At 32.2% G+C, this 18,624-nt stretch overlaps 1 protein-coding gene across 21 annotated transcripts in view; it reads left to right on the forward strand.

Annotated features, from left to right (window-relative positions):
- The window catches only part of SYNE1 (spectrin repeat containing nuclear envelope protein 1), a 567,155-nt gene that overhangs the window by 255,042 nt on the left and 293,489 nt on the right, over nucleotides 1-18,624 (forward strand). For all 21 annotated transcript variants that reach the window (XM_031937596.1, XM_031937595.1, XM_031937611.1 and 18 more), the window contains 8 exons: nucleotides 1,431-1,591; nucleotides 4,444-4,594; nucleotides 8,278-8,505; nucleotides 8,995-9,093; nucleotides 9,808-9,995; nucleotides 12,073-12,196; nucleotides 15,543-15,709; nucleotides 16,473-16,626. In XM_031937596.1, coding sequence (XP_031793456.1) covers nucleotides 1,431-1,591; nucleotides 4,444-4,594; nucleotides 8,278-8,505; nucleotides 8,995-9,093; nucleotides 9,808-9,995; nucleotides 12,073-12,196; nucleotides 15,543-15,709; nucleotides 16,473-16,626 — 1,272 coding nt within the window. The remainder of the gene's footprint in view (nucleotides 1-1,430; nucleotides 1,592-4,443; nucleotides 4,595-8,277; nucleotides 8,506-8,994; nucleotides 9,094-9,807; nucleotides 9,996-12,072; nucleotides 12,197-15,542; nucleotides 15,710-16,472; nucleotides 16,627-18,624) is intronic.

Consider the following 18,624-nt stretch of genomic DNA (forward strand, 5'->3'; position numbering starts at 1 on the left):
ATTGAAGTGAGTTCAAATGCAGCTTTAGACATTTACTAGCTGAGTGATCCTGGGCAAGCCACTTAAACTCATTTTGTCTCAGTTTCCTCTGTAAAATGGAGATCATAATTGTACCTCCTTTTCAGGGTTTTTGTGAAAATCAAAATAAGATAATAATTGTAAAAGCACATAGAACAATACCTGGCACATATAAACACACACATGTGTGGGTATGTATGTGTGTGTGTATGTATATATAAATATATATATACATAATCTATGTATATTAGCTACTATTATATCATGAGTCTTCAGCAAATTATTGATTGGGATTTTGATGGTCTAATGTCATTTGAAAAACTATTCTACATTCTAGTATTTCTTAGATAAATATTATACCTATCATTTACTGTGAAATGGCATAAACTCTGCTCTGGAAGAAGTTTCTATATTTTCAGAGTTAACCATTCCATCTCTAATGAAATTCAAATTATTTTAGCAAACATTTCATTTGCTTCTGTTGCATAAGATAACAAATTCAATTGGTTCATGGCTCCTGCCTTTATGTGGCTTTCAATCACCAACTCATATGAATGAACGTAAAAGCATTTATTGAGCATACACTATATGTCAAGAATTGTACTAAGTTTCTTCCCTCCTTTTTTATTATCTTCCAAGGATTCTGTATAAGCCTTGTTTGTACATGATTATATGCATGTTGTTTCTTTCCTTAGTCTGTGAGCTCTTTGAGAGCAGGGATCTCAACCCCTGCTCCCTTTGTATTATCATGTCTTAGCATAATGTCTGGTATATAATAGGTACTTAATAAATGTTTGTTTAATTGACTTGGGTTACATATAGAAAAAGTGAAGCCATCATTGCTTTCAAAGAGTTTATACTCTAATTGAGAGAGACAACACATTAAAAAAAAGTAACAAGCTCAGTTTCAATGCAGATGGAAAAGTCTCTGGTCCTAATGGTGAAATAGTAAGGATGGAAAAATATAGCAGTCTTTAGATCAGAAGACATTGGCAGAAACCTCTAAAACATAAAAGCAAGAGAGATGATAAGGTTTGGATCCTAGGAGGTAGTGATAGAGCTGGTGTTCCTTCATTTCATCAAAAGGAATAGTTAATTGAATCCCTAAGTAATGTAAGCAGTCAGGAAAAAGGAAGATAAAGTTGTACCAGGTGATTGTGTGTATGGATGTGTATACACACACACACACACACACACACACACACACAATGAAAATAGGTCAAAATAAGTTTTATTGGTTTAGAAAATTAAATCAGAATATGTCTAAGGAGAACATTATAGATTAATTGAAAAATTTCCTCAGGAAACACATAACTAAAATAAAGACAGCATTTGTTCATGGAATACTAACAGTACAAATAAGAAATTTGCAAGAAAGATTACCTCTTAGTAATTCCAATGCTTTTTTTCAGGCCTTTTCCAAACGTACAGAAGCTATTGCAGTTCAAGCTGAGAATCTTGTGAAGGAAGCATCAGAGATACAGTTGGGATTGAAGACTAAGCAGACACTTCAGCAACAGGCCAATTCAGTCAAGGAACAAGTTAAAAAATTAGAAGACACCCTTGAAGAAGAGTATGTGCTTGACAAGTCGTAAACTTTCTTCTCTGAGATAGTTTAATATAATCTTCCCTGTATTTTGTGTTTAAAATATTGCTTCAAAGTATCTGTGTATTATAGCATGTTCTGAGATAGTGACTCAGTATCAGGAAGTGTCACTAAATTAGAAGCTAAAACTTCAAAAGCAACAACAAAAAAGGGGGATGCAATTTTTTTTGCAGCCTAAAATGATTCTATTTACAAGAAAAAGCCATACCTATTCAATTCTGTGGCCTTTTGTACTTGTTGAACCTTTGTGACTGAATCTCAAAATTTTACCAATCACTAAGCAAAGTTTTTACCAGATTACCTGACTGTTAGCAGATTGTAGAAATGCAGTTCATTTTCAGGCATGATTTTACATTCTAAGACTTTTACCACAACATGTAGACCAGTTGCTAATAACCCAAAAAAAAAAAAAAAATTTGCAGTGTCTCACCGCCATTTTCAGTGATATTAAATTGTCATTAGTTCATCTGCTATTTTGTGAAGCCATTTATAGGAAGTCATTGCATTTTTTGTCAGGCTTTTGATGTTTATTTTTTGGGCAAAAAAGGACTATGGGCTATTATGTGATTTGCTCATTCCTAGGATTTAGGGCAACATCTGCATGTTCTGCAAATGGTCTCCACTATAAAGACGTGGAATTCATGACCACATATTGAATAACCATCATAACTTTGTCCTGAAATATGTTTAAAAAATTTCTGAGACAAAAATTTCAAGAGAGGTTTACAATGTTTGTCATAAGGATAAAGATGACCATTTTGCTATATTATGGCAAACCACTACCAAAATATGTTCTATAACATATTCCTCACTAATTTATAGATATGTTACTGTTGTCTAGATGAATGTTAATTATGTTAAATGACGTAGCATGATTTATGGATAGAGCTGACTCTGAAACCAAGAAGACTTGGCTATGTGACCCTCACCCAAGTAACTTAATCTCATAATGCTCAAGATAACGCTCTAAGAGATTTAATTTACAGAAAAGGTGCTGACTTGCATTGATGAAAGCAGTTTCTTCATAGACTGTTTATCTTAGTCTTAAAATGTAGTTTACATGAAGTATCAATTTATCAATTAGTGTAAATAGTGAACCCATGAACTATTGGCATTATTCATATTTACACTTCATATTTCAATTAAACTGGAACCAATTATTTTAGTTTGAATAAGTGGTCTATGTAATTATAATTGGAAATAGAATATACTGAATGTATTCAACCACTTCATACGTTTTTGCATGAAACCCTTTATTCATATCCTCATCCAAATTTTGCATTTGTCTGAAACTTAATGTAACAGTTTGATTTTCAAATGTTTTTTAAAAAGCAAATAATAAGTTAAAACTTTTCATGGATATCACAAATTCTCTTACTATCCAATATAATAGACTATTTTATTTTATTTAGTACTGTGTTGATTTAAAATATGAAACCACAACAGGGTATTTACATATTATAACAATTATAACAATTACATATATAACAATTATAACAATTTTTTTTTGCCTTCATAAGGGACAAATGTTATAAAAATCACTGTTACCCTCTCACCTCCTATTGCATTTAATATAACTCCCATAAACTCCAGAGGGATGAATGTAAAATCATGCTGTAGTAACTGGAAGCCACATGATCATTTCAGTTGCCCAAGAATAATTTGTTTTTCTTGATATCTTCAAGTGCCTTTTGGAAAGTAGGGAAGTCCTTTAATCTTGGTTTAACTTGACACATTCTTAAACAGATTCAATTGGTTGCTTAATCTTTTTATAGACAGTAAGACATAAATATAAACATGTTTACTAAGTTACAATAAGAGTGTTAATGTGAACCAAGAATTCAAATGAAAACATGCACTTCTTATGTTCATAAAAAATGAATCCTAGACTATCTATAAATAGTCAGTGATTCCTTAATAACAATAGCGTCTCTCCAAAAAGAGTTTTGTGGTCAGAATGCCACAAGAGTATAAAAATATTTGGTGTCATAATATTTTAGGAATTTTAGGATTTGCTGCAAGGAGAAAGATCATTTTCTTCAAGACAGCATGTCCTCACTTAGATTTTAAACTTTTTTTTAATGATACTTAAAAGCATATTTCATGAACCAAAGTATAAAGATGTCTTTAGCGTGAACATTTTTAATTTTCCTTAAAACTTAAGGATTTTGTGATGTGAAAACAAATCATTTTAAAGTGCATTGCAGTACAGTGGCTTTTCTTTCCATTATTAAGATCAGAGGATCATATAGTACTGGAAAGGACTTTAGACACCACTGAATCCATTTCCTTATTTTATTTATTAGTAAACTAAAGGCAAAGATAGATTAAACAGACATACCTAGGGCCACAGAGTTAGTGAATGACTGAGGCAGGATTTGAATTCAAAATTTTGTCACTCCAAGGCCAGAGCATTATCCAATCTACTGCACCTCCTAGAAGTTTCTCTTCCTTCTCCTTTCTATATAGATTCAAATACTCTGAATTATGGAAACATTATTTTGTGCGTGTAGGTGTTGGGATTTGTGTGTGGGGATAGTGCCATTGTTGCACAGTATATTATAAATTGGTTAAGTCTTAGTATCATGGTTCTATTTATTTTGCATGTACCTATCATGCAAAATCAGTTACTTAATGGGGAAGATGAAGACCTGTCACTCCTGTTTATACAGATAAAATGTGCCTCTCCTTTAAGTGGCCCAAAAGTCAATGGGGCCAGAGATATCTTCACAAAATTTCACTTCATAATTTAAAGAAAACATTAATGAATATCATTATTAAAAGATTGAATTTTATTTACTTGATCTGGTTAATTTTAGTATTAAAACCATGGAAATGGTGAAAAACAAGTGGGAGCATTTTGGCAATAATTTTGAGGCCCTCTCCGTCTGGATTACTGAAAGAGAAAAAGAGTTGGATGCCTTGGAAACTTCATCATCTCCCTGGAACATGCAAATCAGCCAAATTAAGGTGATCTATTCACACGTTACATTTATAATTCATACATATGTAGCTTTGAAGAAACACTTTAAAAAATTCCTTTCTTGCTATTGAGGGCTGATATTTTGATGTGTGATTGTACTCAATTTGTGTGTTACATTTGTAAAAAAAATACTAAGCTGGAGGGTTTTGATGGAGACTGTGCAAAACTATAAATTAAGTTGTCTTCTATTAGTGTTTGGTTTATACATAAACAATTCACAATGTATGTGATACCATTAAAATTATGGTTGCATAATTCTTTCTTTGACTTTGAATAAAACCCTTTAGGATATTCTGCTCTATTCATTTAGGCAACACACAGGAAAACATTCATCTTTTTAAAATATTATCTAAAAGAATCACTTCAAACATGTTAATAATGTAATAGTTGCTTAAACAACCACAAGGAGGCGATCAAGCAATTCTATTCTCAAACAGTTTAAAATTCTACTCTTCTTCCCTAATGCAAGACAAAAGGATTATACTCAAATCACTTAACTCTCTAGATCCTTTCCTGTTTAAAATAATGCTGTTATGTTATCATATATTATTGTAGCTGAAAATATTAAAGTGGAATATAAACATTAGCTCATATGACATACACTATCCTTGACCCCAAAAAAAGAGGAAATATAATTCCACAATTAATATTGTTGAAGGTATCCCCTTTTATCTCATGATTTACACATTTCCAAAATTTAGTTACTCATTTTTTCACATATTTAATTGTTCTTTATAATGCAAGAGTCTCTGTCCTTTTATCAGGACAAATTTGGACACCGGTGGAGAAACATTAGTTATTAACATATTATAGAACAAGAAATAAATATGTACATAGAGGTGAAGGAAGTGACCCCCTACCAAGTTGGAAATTGATTTATTGCTAGTCACATATGATGTTCCACTATCATGTACATATATACATCATTTACATACACACACACACACATACAGCCCATATATATATATATATATATATATATATATATATATGCTATAGTTTCCAAAGTTTCCAGCTGATTCCACATACCTTGGACAGATTCATAAAAAGATTTTTAATGCTCAAAGTTGTGAAGTATAAAGAAAGTTGCTCTTCATTTCACTAAATGAAGTTTAAAGTATATAGTTGAAGTTTAAAAAAAAAACATAAAACTATTTTACTTTGTGTCTCAACTTTGTGATCACTTCTTTACTCTATTTCTGAATTTATGTACCAATTTTAACTTAATTTTTTTCATGAGTTTACTTTGATACTACTAATCATTTCATAAGAATTCTCCAGTTATGTGTCAAAGATCTTATCACATTTTAGAAAAAGAAATACTTGTTTAATTTAAAAAACTATGTCTTATTGATCAATATATTTTAGAAATATCCAGATAGACAAGCAATATATTTGATCCCTGTACAACATTTTGCAAAACTTTATGGAATTTCACGAGACTTTTCCCTGTTTGTTAGAGTCCTCTTCTTATCCTTCCCCCCAAGAAAATAGTTTGTATTTATTCTGAATGTATTTTGTATGCATTCACTTAGATCTCTACATAGTTGTATTTTTTTTCCTTTCCAAAGGGCTTTAAGATTTTTGTTGAAAAGGATAGATTCATTTTTGTGTTTTCTATGCACAGCATTTATTACCTGGTCCATAGTAGAAACTTAATAAAAGGTTATTGAATGAATGAATGGATGGATGATCTATGTTTTAATGTAGAAAACAAGGCAATTTCCCCCAAAGGTGTGTAAATTGAGGACACATTTTCTGTAAAAATACTCACAATGTCATTGAATTAAGTATAAATCAAATTAGCGCATTAGAATTTTCACCTATAAAGTAGGTCAGCAAAATGAACTCTAGAGCATTGAAGTTCTAGTACTTACATGAAGATAAATGCTTTAAACTGAGATCTTGTTAATAATCTTTAATCCCTTTTTTAGTTTTCATTAAATATGCAGTTTCTAAAATATAAACTATGATATGTGTTCCATAGAATTTTCATAATATAACTGCGATCTCAATTAAAAACTATCTTGACATTCTACATAGAACTATCAAACTAACTCATCTTAAAAAAGTCTTTAGAAATACTAAAAATACTTGTTTTCTTAAAGATTCTACTGTAGATATGTACATCTGGTTTAAGAACAATGACATCCTCGATATTTTGGAATAAATATATCTTGAAATTTAGGTACTATTTGATGTATATGTATATATTTATATATCTTAGTAGGAGAAATCCCAGTATTTTCACCTTAATTATTTGAACATCAGATTTCTATCTAAATTTTTGGCTTTTCTTTTGCCTATTTCTTCAGAGGAGTACAAATGAATTATTTGGGAATAAACAGTCTGCTATATTTGCAAGTGAGGCACCATGAGTATTATGCAGCCACAATGTAGTGAATTTCCTTAGTTTGTTTTGTTTTGACTTTGTGAAGAGCCTATAATTCCTCCATGTTGGATAGAAAATCTCTCCACTAAGGTAGATTGACTACTCTTTTGTAACTTTGAGTCTTGGAAAGTGGCCTGGAGCATTGTGAGGTTAATTGAATTGGCCTAGTTCACAGTTAGTATCCTGACTTCATGTGTCCTAGTGACCTAGCTTCAAGACTAACCCTTTATCCAGTATACTACTGTGTACTTTTCCCCATAAATATCACATTGTACTTCTCATATATAGGAGTCATACAACATACCACAGTAAAGCTTGAATTTACAAAAGCACTAAAGTTCAGAGACATCTTTGTCTTCTGTAGTAGTATAAGTGTATGGAACACATATATTTGATTTCTTCACCATTTTACATTTATCCTTTGAAGAAATTGAAGAGATGCCATGATTAGCTTTCCTGTAGATAGTAGGATTGGAACTTTTCCTTTTCTCAAATCTGTAAATTTAATATCTTAGTTAAATGAGGTAAACCACAGATACTATCCATGATCTGAATTGTATCCCTGAACACAACACATAGTTTGTTTTAAATTAATTTTAAAATTTTAATTACTTTTTTAATAATTTTTAATTTTAATTTAATTTTTTAAACTTTAATTAATTTTAAAAATAATATTTAAAATTTGATTTGACTTGAAATATGTTGTGATATTTCCATACTAGCTCATTTTATTTTACTAAGCCCCTTGTGATTACTTTACCACATGTAGAGGCAGGCATTTTCAATCATTGTATATTCTACCATCTTTTTCTTGCAGATTTCATGATACAGTTACAGAGAAGGAGAAAGAGAGAGAGAGAGAGAGAGAGAAGGATGGATGGAAGAAAGGAAGGAAGAAGGAAGGAAGGAAGGAGGAAGGGAGGGAGGGAGAGAGGGAAGGGAAAGAAGGGGAGGAGGGAGTAAAGAAAGGAAGAAGGAAAGAGAAAAAAGAGGGAGAGGGAGAGGGAAGGAAGGAAGGAAGGATAGAAAGAAGAAAGGAAGGAAGGAAGGAAGGAAGGAAGGAAGGGAAAGAGGGAGGAGGAAAGAAAGGAAGAAGGGAAGTGATAAAAAAGAGGGAAATGAAACAAATATTATTATAGTATTTCCCAAATTATTCCTGAATATATCACAACTACAGTTCAAGAAAATTTTGACATTTTTCTTAAGACACTAAAAAACTCCTTTTCAGGAAAAAGTAAATCAATTTGGTCTCTATTGTTATTTTATTTGAAAACTTAGGTTATTCTCGAAAGAATAGAAAATAATCAAAATGACATTCCAAAACTAGAAGAAGAAGCTCAGTCTTTTGCTCAGTTTATCACCACTGGAGAATCTGCTCGAATTAAAGCCAAATTGACACAAATAAGGAGACATTGGGAAGAGCTCAGGGAGCGTGCTCAGTGTCTGGAAGCTACCCTTCTGGAAAATGAATCTCAGCAACAAAAGTTTGAAGAAAGCCTCAGAAAGGTATAAAATTATCAAAATCAACTCATCTTCTTTACCTTATATAATTTATAGAGGATGGAGATTTTTATTTGAAATATATTGCTCCCTTTCTGCAATGTTCCTGTTCCTGGATCACCTACAGCAAATATTGAATTATTCTAATTTGCACATTTCCACAAATTACATTAGTTAGAAGGCTTAAAGTAATTTTACAGATCAGCTTTTGTAGTAAATGTTTTATACTTCATTTAATTTAGCTCTGACTTTGAATGAAATTTCTTTCAAATCATGCAGGAGTTAAAAAACTGTTGATTTTTATTTTATTTCAGATTTTTCAGTCTCCAAATTTGTAATCAAATTGGAAAAAATTATAAAATTATTAAAATTATAAAATATTTATATACCAACAAATGGTATATTATTCACTACTTAATAGCTGGACTAGGTTGTATGGAGGGTTCTTTTTCTTTTATTTTAATCCTTATACCTGCATCTTCATTAATGTTTTAGGTCCAACAATCTGTGTCTGAATTTGAAGATAAATTGAATGAACCAATTAAAGTATGTTCTTCAGCTACAGAGACATACAGAGCTCTCCAAGAACATATGGTAAGAAAATGTTTTATATTTTCTGTTTGATTATCAACTTAGAAATGTGAAATACAGCATTGTTGTACTTTTTATTGCACTTAGAAATTTTTCTTTGTTTCCTGAAAGAAAGGAATCAAGATTTTCTATCACTTTAGATTTGAAGTTTTATTACAAAATTTTAAAAATATTATGATTTTAAAATTTGAACACTACTACATTTTAGTATAAATATTTCATAAGAGGACTGCTATATTGATGAAACAACTTATGATCAGAAAAAATGGGGTGAGAGGGAGTGAGAAGTAAGGATGAAACAGAGTTTATTGTGAATCTAACACTTTAGTGTTAGATCTTTATCTTTACTTTTATAAGCAGGAAAAATCACTTCATATCTCTGGACTTCAGTTTTCTCATCTCTAAATGAGAGTACTTGGATTATATAGTATTTGATGTCCTATCAAGTTCTAAAAGATTAACTCCAGGATGATTTCTCCCCCTCCCCCTTTAAGGAAAGGGGCAGAGTAATTTTCTATTTATTTATATGTCTACAATATCTAAATGATACAGATAAATGAAGAAACTTTTGTTCTCATTACCATAGGCTGTATTTGCATATTTGAGGGGGTAGTCTGATAATGCTATCTTTTATAGAAAAATTACATTGGATATTTCTTAGTTATTTTTTTAAAAAATGTGATTGTTTTTTTCATATTTCTTTTCGATGATTGTCAGGATCTCTGTCAAGCTTTGGAAACAATGAGCAGCACAGTTACCTCCTTATCAGTAAGTGCTCACAAAGCTATTAACAAAGATTCATCTGTTCATGAAGCCATGACTCTTCAGCAAAGATATGAAAAGATGGTTGGTACCACTAAAGAACAACAAATGATGCTAGAAAATCTATTGACCCATTGGCAAAGGTAAGTCCATTGTTATAAGATTAAATGGCATGGCTTTTCATGAGCTAGTGAGAAATGTAGGGAAAATGAACTCTTATTTTATATGGCAATAAATAGACAATTTCCCAAAAAAGAAATATAGAGGGTGAACTTTGGAGAAGTATGCTTGAAACAAGGTGTTAATTCAGTGGAATTGATGAGATGATTGTTCTCTAGTTCACAGATATACTTAGTACTTAGCATGATGATGTAATGGTTCTCTAAATTCACACATAATCAGTATGCTGTAATGATGTAATTACAATAAGGTATATAAGGACTAACAAGGACTAGAAGAGAGACATTCTATCTTTGACCAGCTTCATGGTGGCTCTCATGCCTCTTGCACTAAGATCAAGACTGGGCCAGAATAAAGAATCTAGACTCTATTCTTGACCATTCTCATGGTGTCTATCCTGCTGAGACCAAAGCCCTTCTAGAAGACCTCCAGAAAGCTAGTCTGAATTTTGGCACCCAATGTGGGGCCTACGGATAGACATTGGAAAGTGACTGTGGCTATGTCACCTTCAGTAATCTCAACTGGATGACCGACCCTGGGATCATCTGTGGGAGCAGGAGTGAGAATGTGATCTAGTATAATGCCTTTGAAAATGTCTTCTGGATCTCGATCTACAGGACAAACTATCCATGGTCATGATCATTTGGACTGATGCTCAAACCTGCCTTCCCCTTCTCCCACAAAGGAGGCAGAGCTGTCTTTGTAGAATCAGTCTTGGAATGGACAAGACTCAGACCTGGACTTCTAATCTGGGATCTGGATCTGGAGCACTGGGAATCTTCCTTGGAACATGACCTTGCAGGGGTGTGCCTTGGGGATTTCCCAATCCATGGGTACTACCACTTCTGAAAGTAGAATGGGATTCCTGAAATTTTCTTAATGAACATTATCTCTTTGCTCTTCTCAAGAGGGTAGGAAAATATCTGTTGGGCAGGGACATCTTAATAATGGATATAGTGGCTGCAATCTTTTTAGTTCTTTTCTTCATTCTTCCTTTATAAATTCTAACTTCTTTCATCTTCCCCACTTCACACAAACTGCTCAATATTCTATAAGTGAGACTTCTGGTATGATAATTAGCATGCAATCTTTTTTTTTTTAAAGTTATATTCAGGCTAGCTTTTTGGAGTTCATCCAGGAGGGCCTTGGTCTCAGCAGGATAGATACCATGAGAATGGTCAAGAATAGAGTGTTTATTCTGGCTCAGTCTTGATCTTAGTGCAGGAGGCATGAAAGCCACCATGAAGCTGGTCAAAGATAAAATGTCTCTTCCAGTCCTTGTTAGTCCTTATATACCTTCTTATAATTACATCATTAGAGCATACCGATTATGTGTGAATTTAGAGAACCATTACCTCACCATGCTAAATACTAAGTATATATGTGAACTAGAGAACAATCATCTCATCAATTCCACTGAGTTAACACCTTGCTTCAAGTATACGTGTTTCAAATATACTTCTCCAAAGTTCCACCCTCTACAAAGAAAACACACATTATTAATAATGTTATAAAAGATTCAACCTTCAGATAAAAATTTTAAAAAATTAATTCATATCATTCAAATATTCAAAATATCTAAAAGCAATGAATCTTAATGTTTCCAGAGCTGTGAAAGAATGGGCACAGTTAATAGTTTCTGTTGTTGGAACCTTTTTGGAAAATGTTCTATTCAGTAAATATTATAAACATCACAGAAATTAACAATAAATCATGTGTTTTGAATCAATTATTGCAATTTTGGGAATGTGCCCTCAAAAAGCAATAAAACAATGAAAAAAGATTTGTGTTTAATTTTAGATTTTTGTTTTTTAGTAATAAATGTGACCTCCCTGATGTTCAATTGTTTCACAATTTTGAAGTGATTCTAACAAGGAAATATAAAAGGACAGAATCCTTCAGCTACAAAATCTAAAATAACCTGCCATGCTTCTATCGATGGGTTAAAAAATTCTCTATCACAACTTTACAGACTTCAAAAAATTAGTTCTTCTAACATGGTAAATTTAAAATAATTTCCCCTGAATCTACTTTCTTTAGGTTAGAAAAAGAACTATCCACCTTTCTGACCTGGTTGGAGCGGTGTGAAGCAGGAGCCAATTCCCCAGAGAGTGGCATTTCTGCAGACAGAGTCAAACTGGAAAGCGAACTCCAATTGGTACAGGCAAGTTTCAGAAAACAAGATGAGAAGAGAAGTATCTTTGAATGTATTGAAGATGTTGGAAGTTATTGGTCAATATATAGATTGCCAGGATACTTGGGATTTTCAGGTTGCCTTGGAAAGAAGTGAAAGAATGTTACTAAAAAATGACATCTCTCCTTATTAGAGCTTGATGCAAACCTGGGAGAACTTATGGGAACATTAAGTTTCATTGCTTTTAGATATTTTGAATATTTGAAGGATATGAATGGCAAGACATGATATTTCTACATAAATAATATTTCTAAGGAATATTGAGAGATGATAGCTTATATAATAGGAAGAATGAAATAGAAGGTTTAAATAAGTATGTTAAAGTTTCTTCATTACTGTTAAATTTAAATGGATATTTCTGAAATAGATGCTCTAGATAGCTCTAGCTGAACAAACAGAGAGTAATCCAGTTGAGTCCAGTTGAGTAATGAAAATGGTAAGTAAGCAAGCTAATAGGGCTATTGAGTTAGGAAAGTGAAATGGACTAGGCATAGACTTTTAATTTTCTTATTGTTGATGCTATAAAAGGATGAAAGATTATCATTTATTATTCCTGATATACAATTATGAAAAGCAAAGGAGAGATGAGTAGTTAAGAAGCAATTTTGTTAACAGTCTCTAGTGGTATGTGTTCAAGTTCTTGTGGTAGGCAGGGAATTATCCCTTCTGAGAGGGAAAATTATCAGGATACGTCCCCAAGTTGTTTGGAAGTATAGGTGTAATTACTACCTATGGAGTGAAGCATATGGTGAATGTGTGTATCTGAGTTACATAATTATCTGTGGTCAAGCTATTCTTGAAAGGATGTTACAGACAACAGTAATGATTTCTGGAAGTTAAGGAGTTTTAAATGGTTGTTCTGTCTTTAGCAGAAGAGATGTATTCATTATTCAACACTTGTTAAAATATCTACAGACTAAAAATGCATTGATGGGTGTTGGGGATGGTTTAAAGAAAGGAAAAAATACTGTTTCTGTCTTTAAACACACTATTCTTATACTCTGGAAAGAAGTGAGATACAAATATGGATAAATGTAATATATAATATTAGATGGTAAATATAGTCTTCCTCATTGGCAAAAGACACTCCTCATTGGTAGCTCCCTATACTAATGAAATCATATTTGATCGTTAAAAAGTACCAAAATAGCTCTAAAAATAAGATATGCCCACAAGAATGTACAATGATACTCTAAAATGTATTTACCCTCCCCCCACTAGATAATATGCTCCATATGAACAGGGGCACTGTATGATTTAAACCTTATTTCCTATCTCTTCTCAACATGATTCTACCCATCCACGCACATAGCACCTAGCACAGTTTTAAGGTACAAGAAGAAGGTTCTTGCCTACTTGGGCAGGCAGGAATGTCTTCATGGCATTTGATCTGAGGTTTAACAGGTATATCTGAATTTAGCAGGCAAAGAAAAAGGAATGATATTCTAAGCACAAAGAGTACTATTAGTCAAAATGCTGAAGCATAAAAATGCAAGACAGATTAAGGGGGAAGAGATGATTCTAGTTTATCTAGAGTTTAGACCCTCCAGAGGGTCATTTTAAGGTAACAGTTTGACAGGTAGAGTGATACCATATTGAAGAAATTAGAGGAGCTGCCATAGAGGTATTAGCTGGAGCAAACAACAGGGAATAGGATCAAGAAATCACAAGTAATGGGATTAGATTTATTGAAAAGAGAAACTTCTAGCTCTATGACAAGAGGGATGGAGAGAATGGGACATGATGTTTTATTCTTAGAAACAAAAGAGGAAGTAAGGGAAAGCAGTTCATAGAGAAGAAAATTATGTATGTATGTATACATATATATACACACACATATATGTATATGTACGTGTCTCTCAACCTTATGTGATATTTTTTTAAAAAATTGGAACATATGAACTCTTCAATCCAATATCCAAATAGTTCCCACTTTTGGAGTTTTGAGGAAAAGTTTATCTTTGACACTAGATGCTAGGGTATTTTTCTCCAATCTCAAAGATTGCCCAAAACTTGGCCTCCTCAGAATTTCTTCACACTTCAGGTATTAGTGATATAATAGACTCTTCTGGACACTTAAAATAAAGACAAAATGAAAAATACTTTCTGCTTTCATTTTATTAGGAGATAAACATTTGATCAGCTAGGTGTGATTAATTGGTGGAAAGATAGACCACTAACAATCAGAAGCTTCAGGAAAGTACCTCTTTATTGAAAGTAGTACCTGAATTGAGTGTTATAGAGTTATAACTTCTAAAAGGCAAGCAAGTGATTATGGAAACACTTCTTTAACAACTCGAGTAAAGAGGAACATATCACCTCCTAAGGAATTCTGTTTCAATTTTATATAATATTCAAATATTTCTTTACATTAAGATTGAATCTGAATCTTTTAAAACTTCTGCTCCTTTCTCTTGATTCAGACCTATTAGGACAAGCAGAAAAAATGTAATTCCTCTTTTATATAACCTATAACCTATTAAATACATAAAGGCAGCTTCCATGTACTCTTTCTTCAGGTTATATATCCCCAGGTTTTTTTAGCCATTTTGAATCACCTTGAGATTTTTCAATTCCCAATAAAATTCTTCTGAATATTCCCCAGTTTTCACTATTATTTCCTAAATATGGAATGTTGAGCTGAACAAAATATTCCAGATATAATGTTTCCCAATTTTCATCCATCATGACCTTTTTTGGGGGGGTGGGGGGTTTACACTTTTGACTACATCTGTCTTCCTGTATACTCTCTTTTCTCAGTTTTGTGACATTGTTCTTTTTCACTTATTCTCCTACCTATATAGCTGCTCCTTCTTAGACTTCCATATTTCTTCATTTATTTGCCTTTATTTCATACTGGAAGTGTTTCACGTAGTTACTTATTGTGCTTTTTTTTCTTTATATTCTTTCTTCAGTAGCTTCCATGGTCAAAAATAATTTCCATACATATTCATCCCAATCTTCACACATTTTGGATTCAGTGTTTTCTTGCCATCTTAAATTCAATGTGTCTCCATTTTATTTTCCCCTAAACCCACCTCTCATTATTGAGAGCACCAGCACATTTTAATGACTCAGAATCACCACCTAGGAGTCATTCTTAATTTCTCACTCTGTCTATCAGAGGAAGAAGAGCTAGGAGTAGTCTAAGAAGTTGGAGTGAGATGAGGATGGTGGTTGGAGTGTCAACTATATGAATGAGATATGTGAAATGAACTAGATGGTTTTGGAACCATTTACAGCTTAGATCTTGAATTCCCAAATACTAGTTGTCCTTCAGAAAAAAAAAATTGTATATCTTCTCTTTTGTTTACAGGCACTGCAGAATGAGATTGTATCTCACGCCTCACTATACAGCAATCTCTTACAGTTGAAAGAATCTCTCTTCTCTGTAGCTTCAAAAGATGATGTGAAAGTGATTCAGTTACAGCTGGAGCAGCTGGGTGAGAGATGGAGAGTTTTACCTCAAATAATTAGTAAAAGGTTTGTTATTCACTTTTGCTTGATTGTAGATGATGAGCTTTCTAAATTAAGAAATCCAGTTATTATTTGAACACTGATCTAGAGTCAAAAGATAAGAAGTTTTGTGACTATTTCTTTCACTTCATGATTTTGGATAATTCACTTTCCTTTTCTGGACTTTAACTCCCCAACTTGTTGATATGGATGACAAAACATTGGGGTGTTGTTAAGCAGTACTCTTTATGTTCATAGCCATAAGTTGATCTAGTTAATTTTTATATTTTTAACCTTTGAAGGCAGAATGTTGTATTGGTGGTGGTGGAAGGAACTTAACTTTGATTTGGTTGTGGACTCTAAAATGTACTATTTTTTGAATCTTGATATGTAACATTCTCTCTTCCTTAGTTTCTCATCTATTAAATGAGGATAATACTGCTTGATCTAATTCACAGAATTATAAGAATAGTAACTAGTATTTGTGTAATGCTTTAATGTTTTCAAAGGATTATACAAATATCTCAAAATAGCTCTGGAAGGTTGGTATTATTTATCCCCATTTTACACATGAAGAAACCGAGACAACAGAGATTAAGTGAGTTGTTCAGTGTCACACACTGAAAGTCAAATTTGAACTATCTTCCTGTTTAGTACTTTATATAATATGCCACCTAGCCATTTTATGAGGAAAGTAAATTGTAAAATTATAAACTTTTTATAAATAGAAATTACCTCAGATTAATTTTTGAACTTTAAACATGCTCTCCTCCTTTCTTTTTTGGTATAGAATTAGTTTTCTCCAATCTGTAGTTGCTGAACATCAGCAATTTGATGAATTGCTACTTTCATTTTCTGTCTGGATTAAGCAGTTTCTCAGTGATTTACAAAATACTTCTGAAATCAGCATACTGGACCATCAAGCTGCTTTAGTTCACCATAAGGTAAAGCACCATTTCTTTTTAAGCCTGAAGGAAGATCAAACACATTAGTGAAATTCTGGGCAACAAACATTCATTAAGATTCTGCTATATACTAATACTTAATTTTATGCTGCTATTATGTACAAGACACTATGAAGGTCACTGGGTATAAAGAAATAAATCTTATTTGTTAAATGTCTTCTAACTTCATTGTAGTATATACAATTTAAAAAATGCCTCTTGTTATCTTAAGATCTGAGTTCTAATCCCATCTCTGATTCTAAATACTCTTTGAAATTCGTCAGATCACTTAGCCTATGTTAGCCTTATTTTCCTACCTTGTAAAACAAGGAGTTGGAATTGTTGGTCTCTGAGGTATAGTTTTCTGATCTTTGATTTTAACTTATATAAACTTATAAATATAAAAAAGATATAAACTCATCTAAATTTTGTTCTCTATGTTATGCAAAGTTAAACAGGCACAGTCCCTCTACTATTTTGTTGGTTAACAGAAATAGCAGTCCTGTGTCTTGTTTCCCTGCCACCCCATCCCACCTTCACAAACCCCAGTGTAGATAAAATAGATTTTTAAGGTAAAAGTTTATTATTATATTATTTCTCTTGTTCTCCTCTAATTAGAAAACCAAGACTGATGTCTTGGCTTTTACTTTACCATTTACCATTCTAAACTCTTAGTTTGAAAGTGATTTCCTTCACATGTACTAAATGTGGTTGTTTTTTAAATTTGTTTTTTTTAAGTTATTGAACATTTTTCTACTGATAGCCTGTCATAGCACACTCCACAGAAATATGAACACCCACAAGCCATTGACCAGTATTCCTATTTTCCCTTACAGTGGTTCAGGAAGAAGAATTATCACATTACTTTTTTTTCATTGCTGCTTCTTTATCCTTTTATCTGCCATCATTTCTCAGGAATATTTCCAATATGGACCATATTTATCATCTAGTTCAGAACCTCATTGCTTTCATTTGCATTAGCTGTCCCCCATTCCCCACATTATGCATGCAGTAAACTTGCTCCTTAATTCTAACTCTCATTAGAGAGTTCTCATATCTCTTCATAGTTTAACTCCTGTGTCTTTTCCCTTTTCCATTTAAATCTTATGTGTCTTCATCTGATCCTTTCTTCCCCTTCCTCACTCCCTCACCAATGTTATACTAATTTGGATTCATTTAAAATGAAAGCCCCTTGAGGGAAGATAGGAACTGTTTAACTTTTCTCTTTGGTTTTCTAGCACTTAGTAGAGAGTATTAAAAAGGTAGACATTTTTGTACATATACATATATTTGTTGAATTTAATTTGGGGGATATATGTATATGTGTATGTATGTATATGTATATATATATAAAATCAATAGTTATAGTGGTATTTATATGGGATAAAATGTGCTTTGAACACATTAGATGAAGAATATTTCTATTTTTTAAAAAATTCTATTTTACTAAAAATTCTCAACTTTATAAAATGAAGCAATTATAGTCAATAGCAGATTCAGGTCATAATGTCATCCAGAGCAACTCTAAAAGATTCAAGAATTTTTCACCTGTTAATATGTTTTGTTTGCAATATTTTCATTGAATTTTAATATTTTGTTTTAGAAGATCAATGATTTAAAATAAAATTTCTAATTTTCTACAATATTATAGGCTACTAGGGGATCCGATCAGCTTTTGCATTTTGAGCTTGCCTCTCTCATATATAATAGATTAAGTAGATTTGAGTCCACACTAATATTTAAGCATTTTCAAGTTTTTTCATAATTCTTCAAGCATTTTGTTAGAATAAAATATTTCTACTTTTACATAAAATTCCATTTCATGATTACCTTAATCCTGACTCATTCTGTAAAATTTAAATTGTGTGAAAATCTGGATTTAGACCTTTGAAAATAACTGCTTTCTCTGAAAGTTTTGAAAATATTCCTGTTTCATTTAAAATATTATTTTGGTTTTTAATCCCTCTTTATGAAGTTTTCTCTCCCCATTTCCCTAAA

Source organism: Sarcophilus harrisii, chromosome 4 (assembly GCF_902635505.1).
Source record: "Sarcophilus harrisii chromosome 4, mSarHar1.11, whole genome shotgun sequence".
NCBI lineage: Eukaryota > Metazoa > Chordata > Mammalia > Dasyuromorphia > Dasyuridae > Sarcophilus > Sarcophilus harrisii.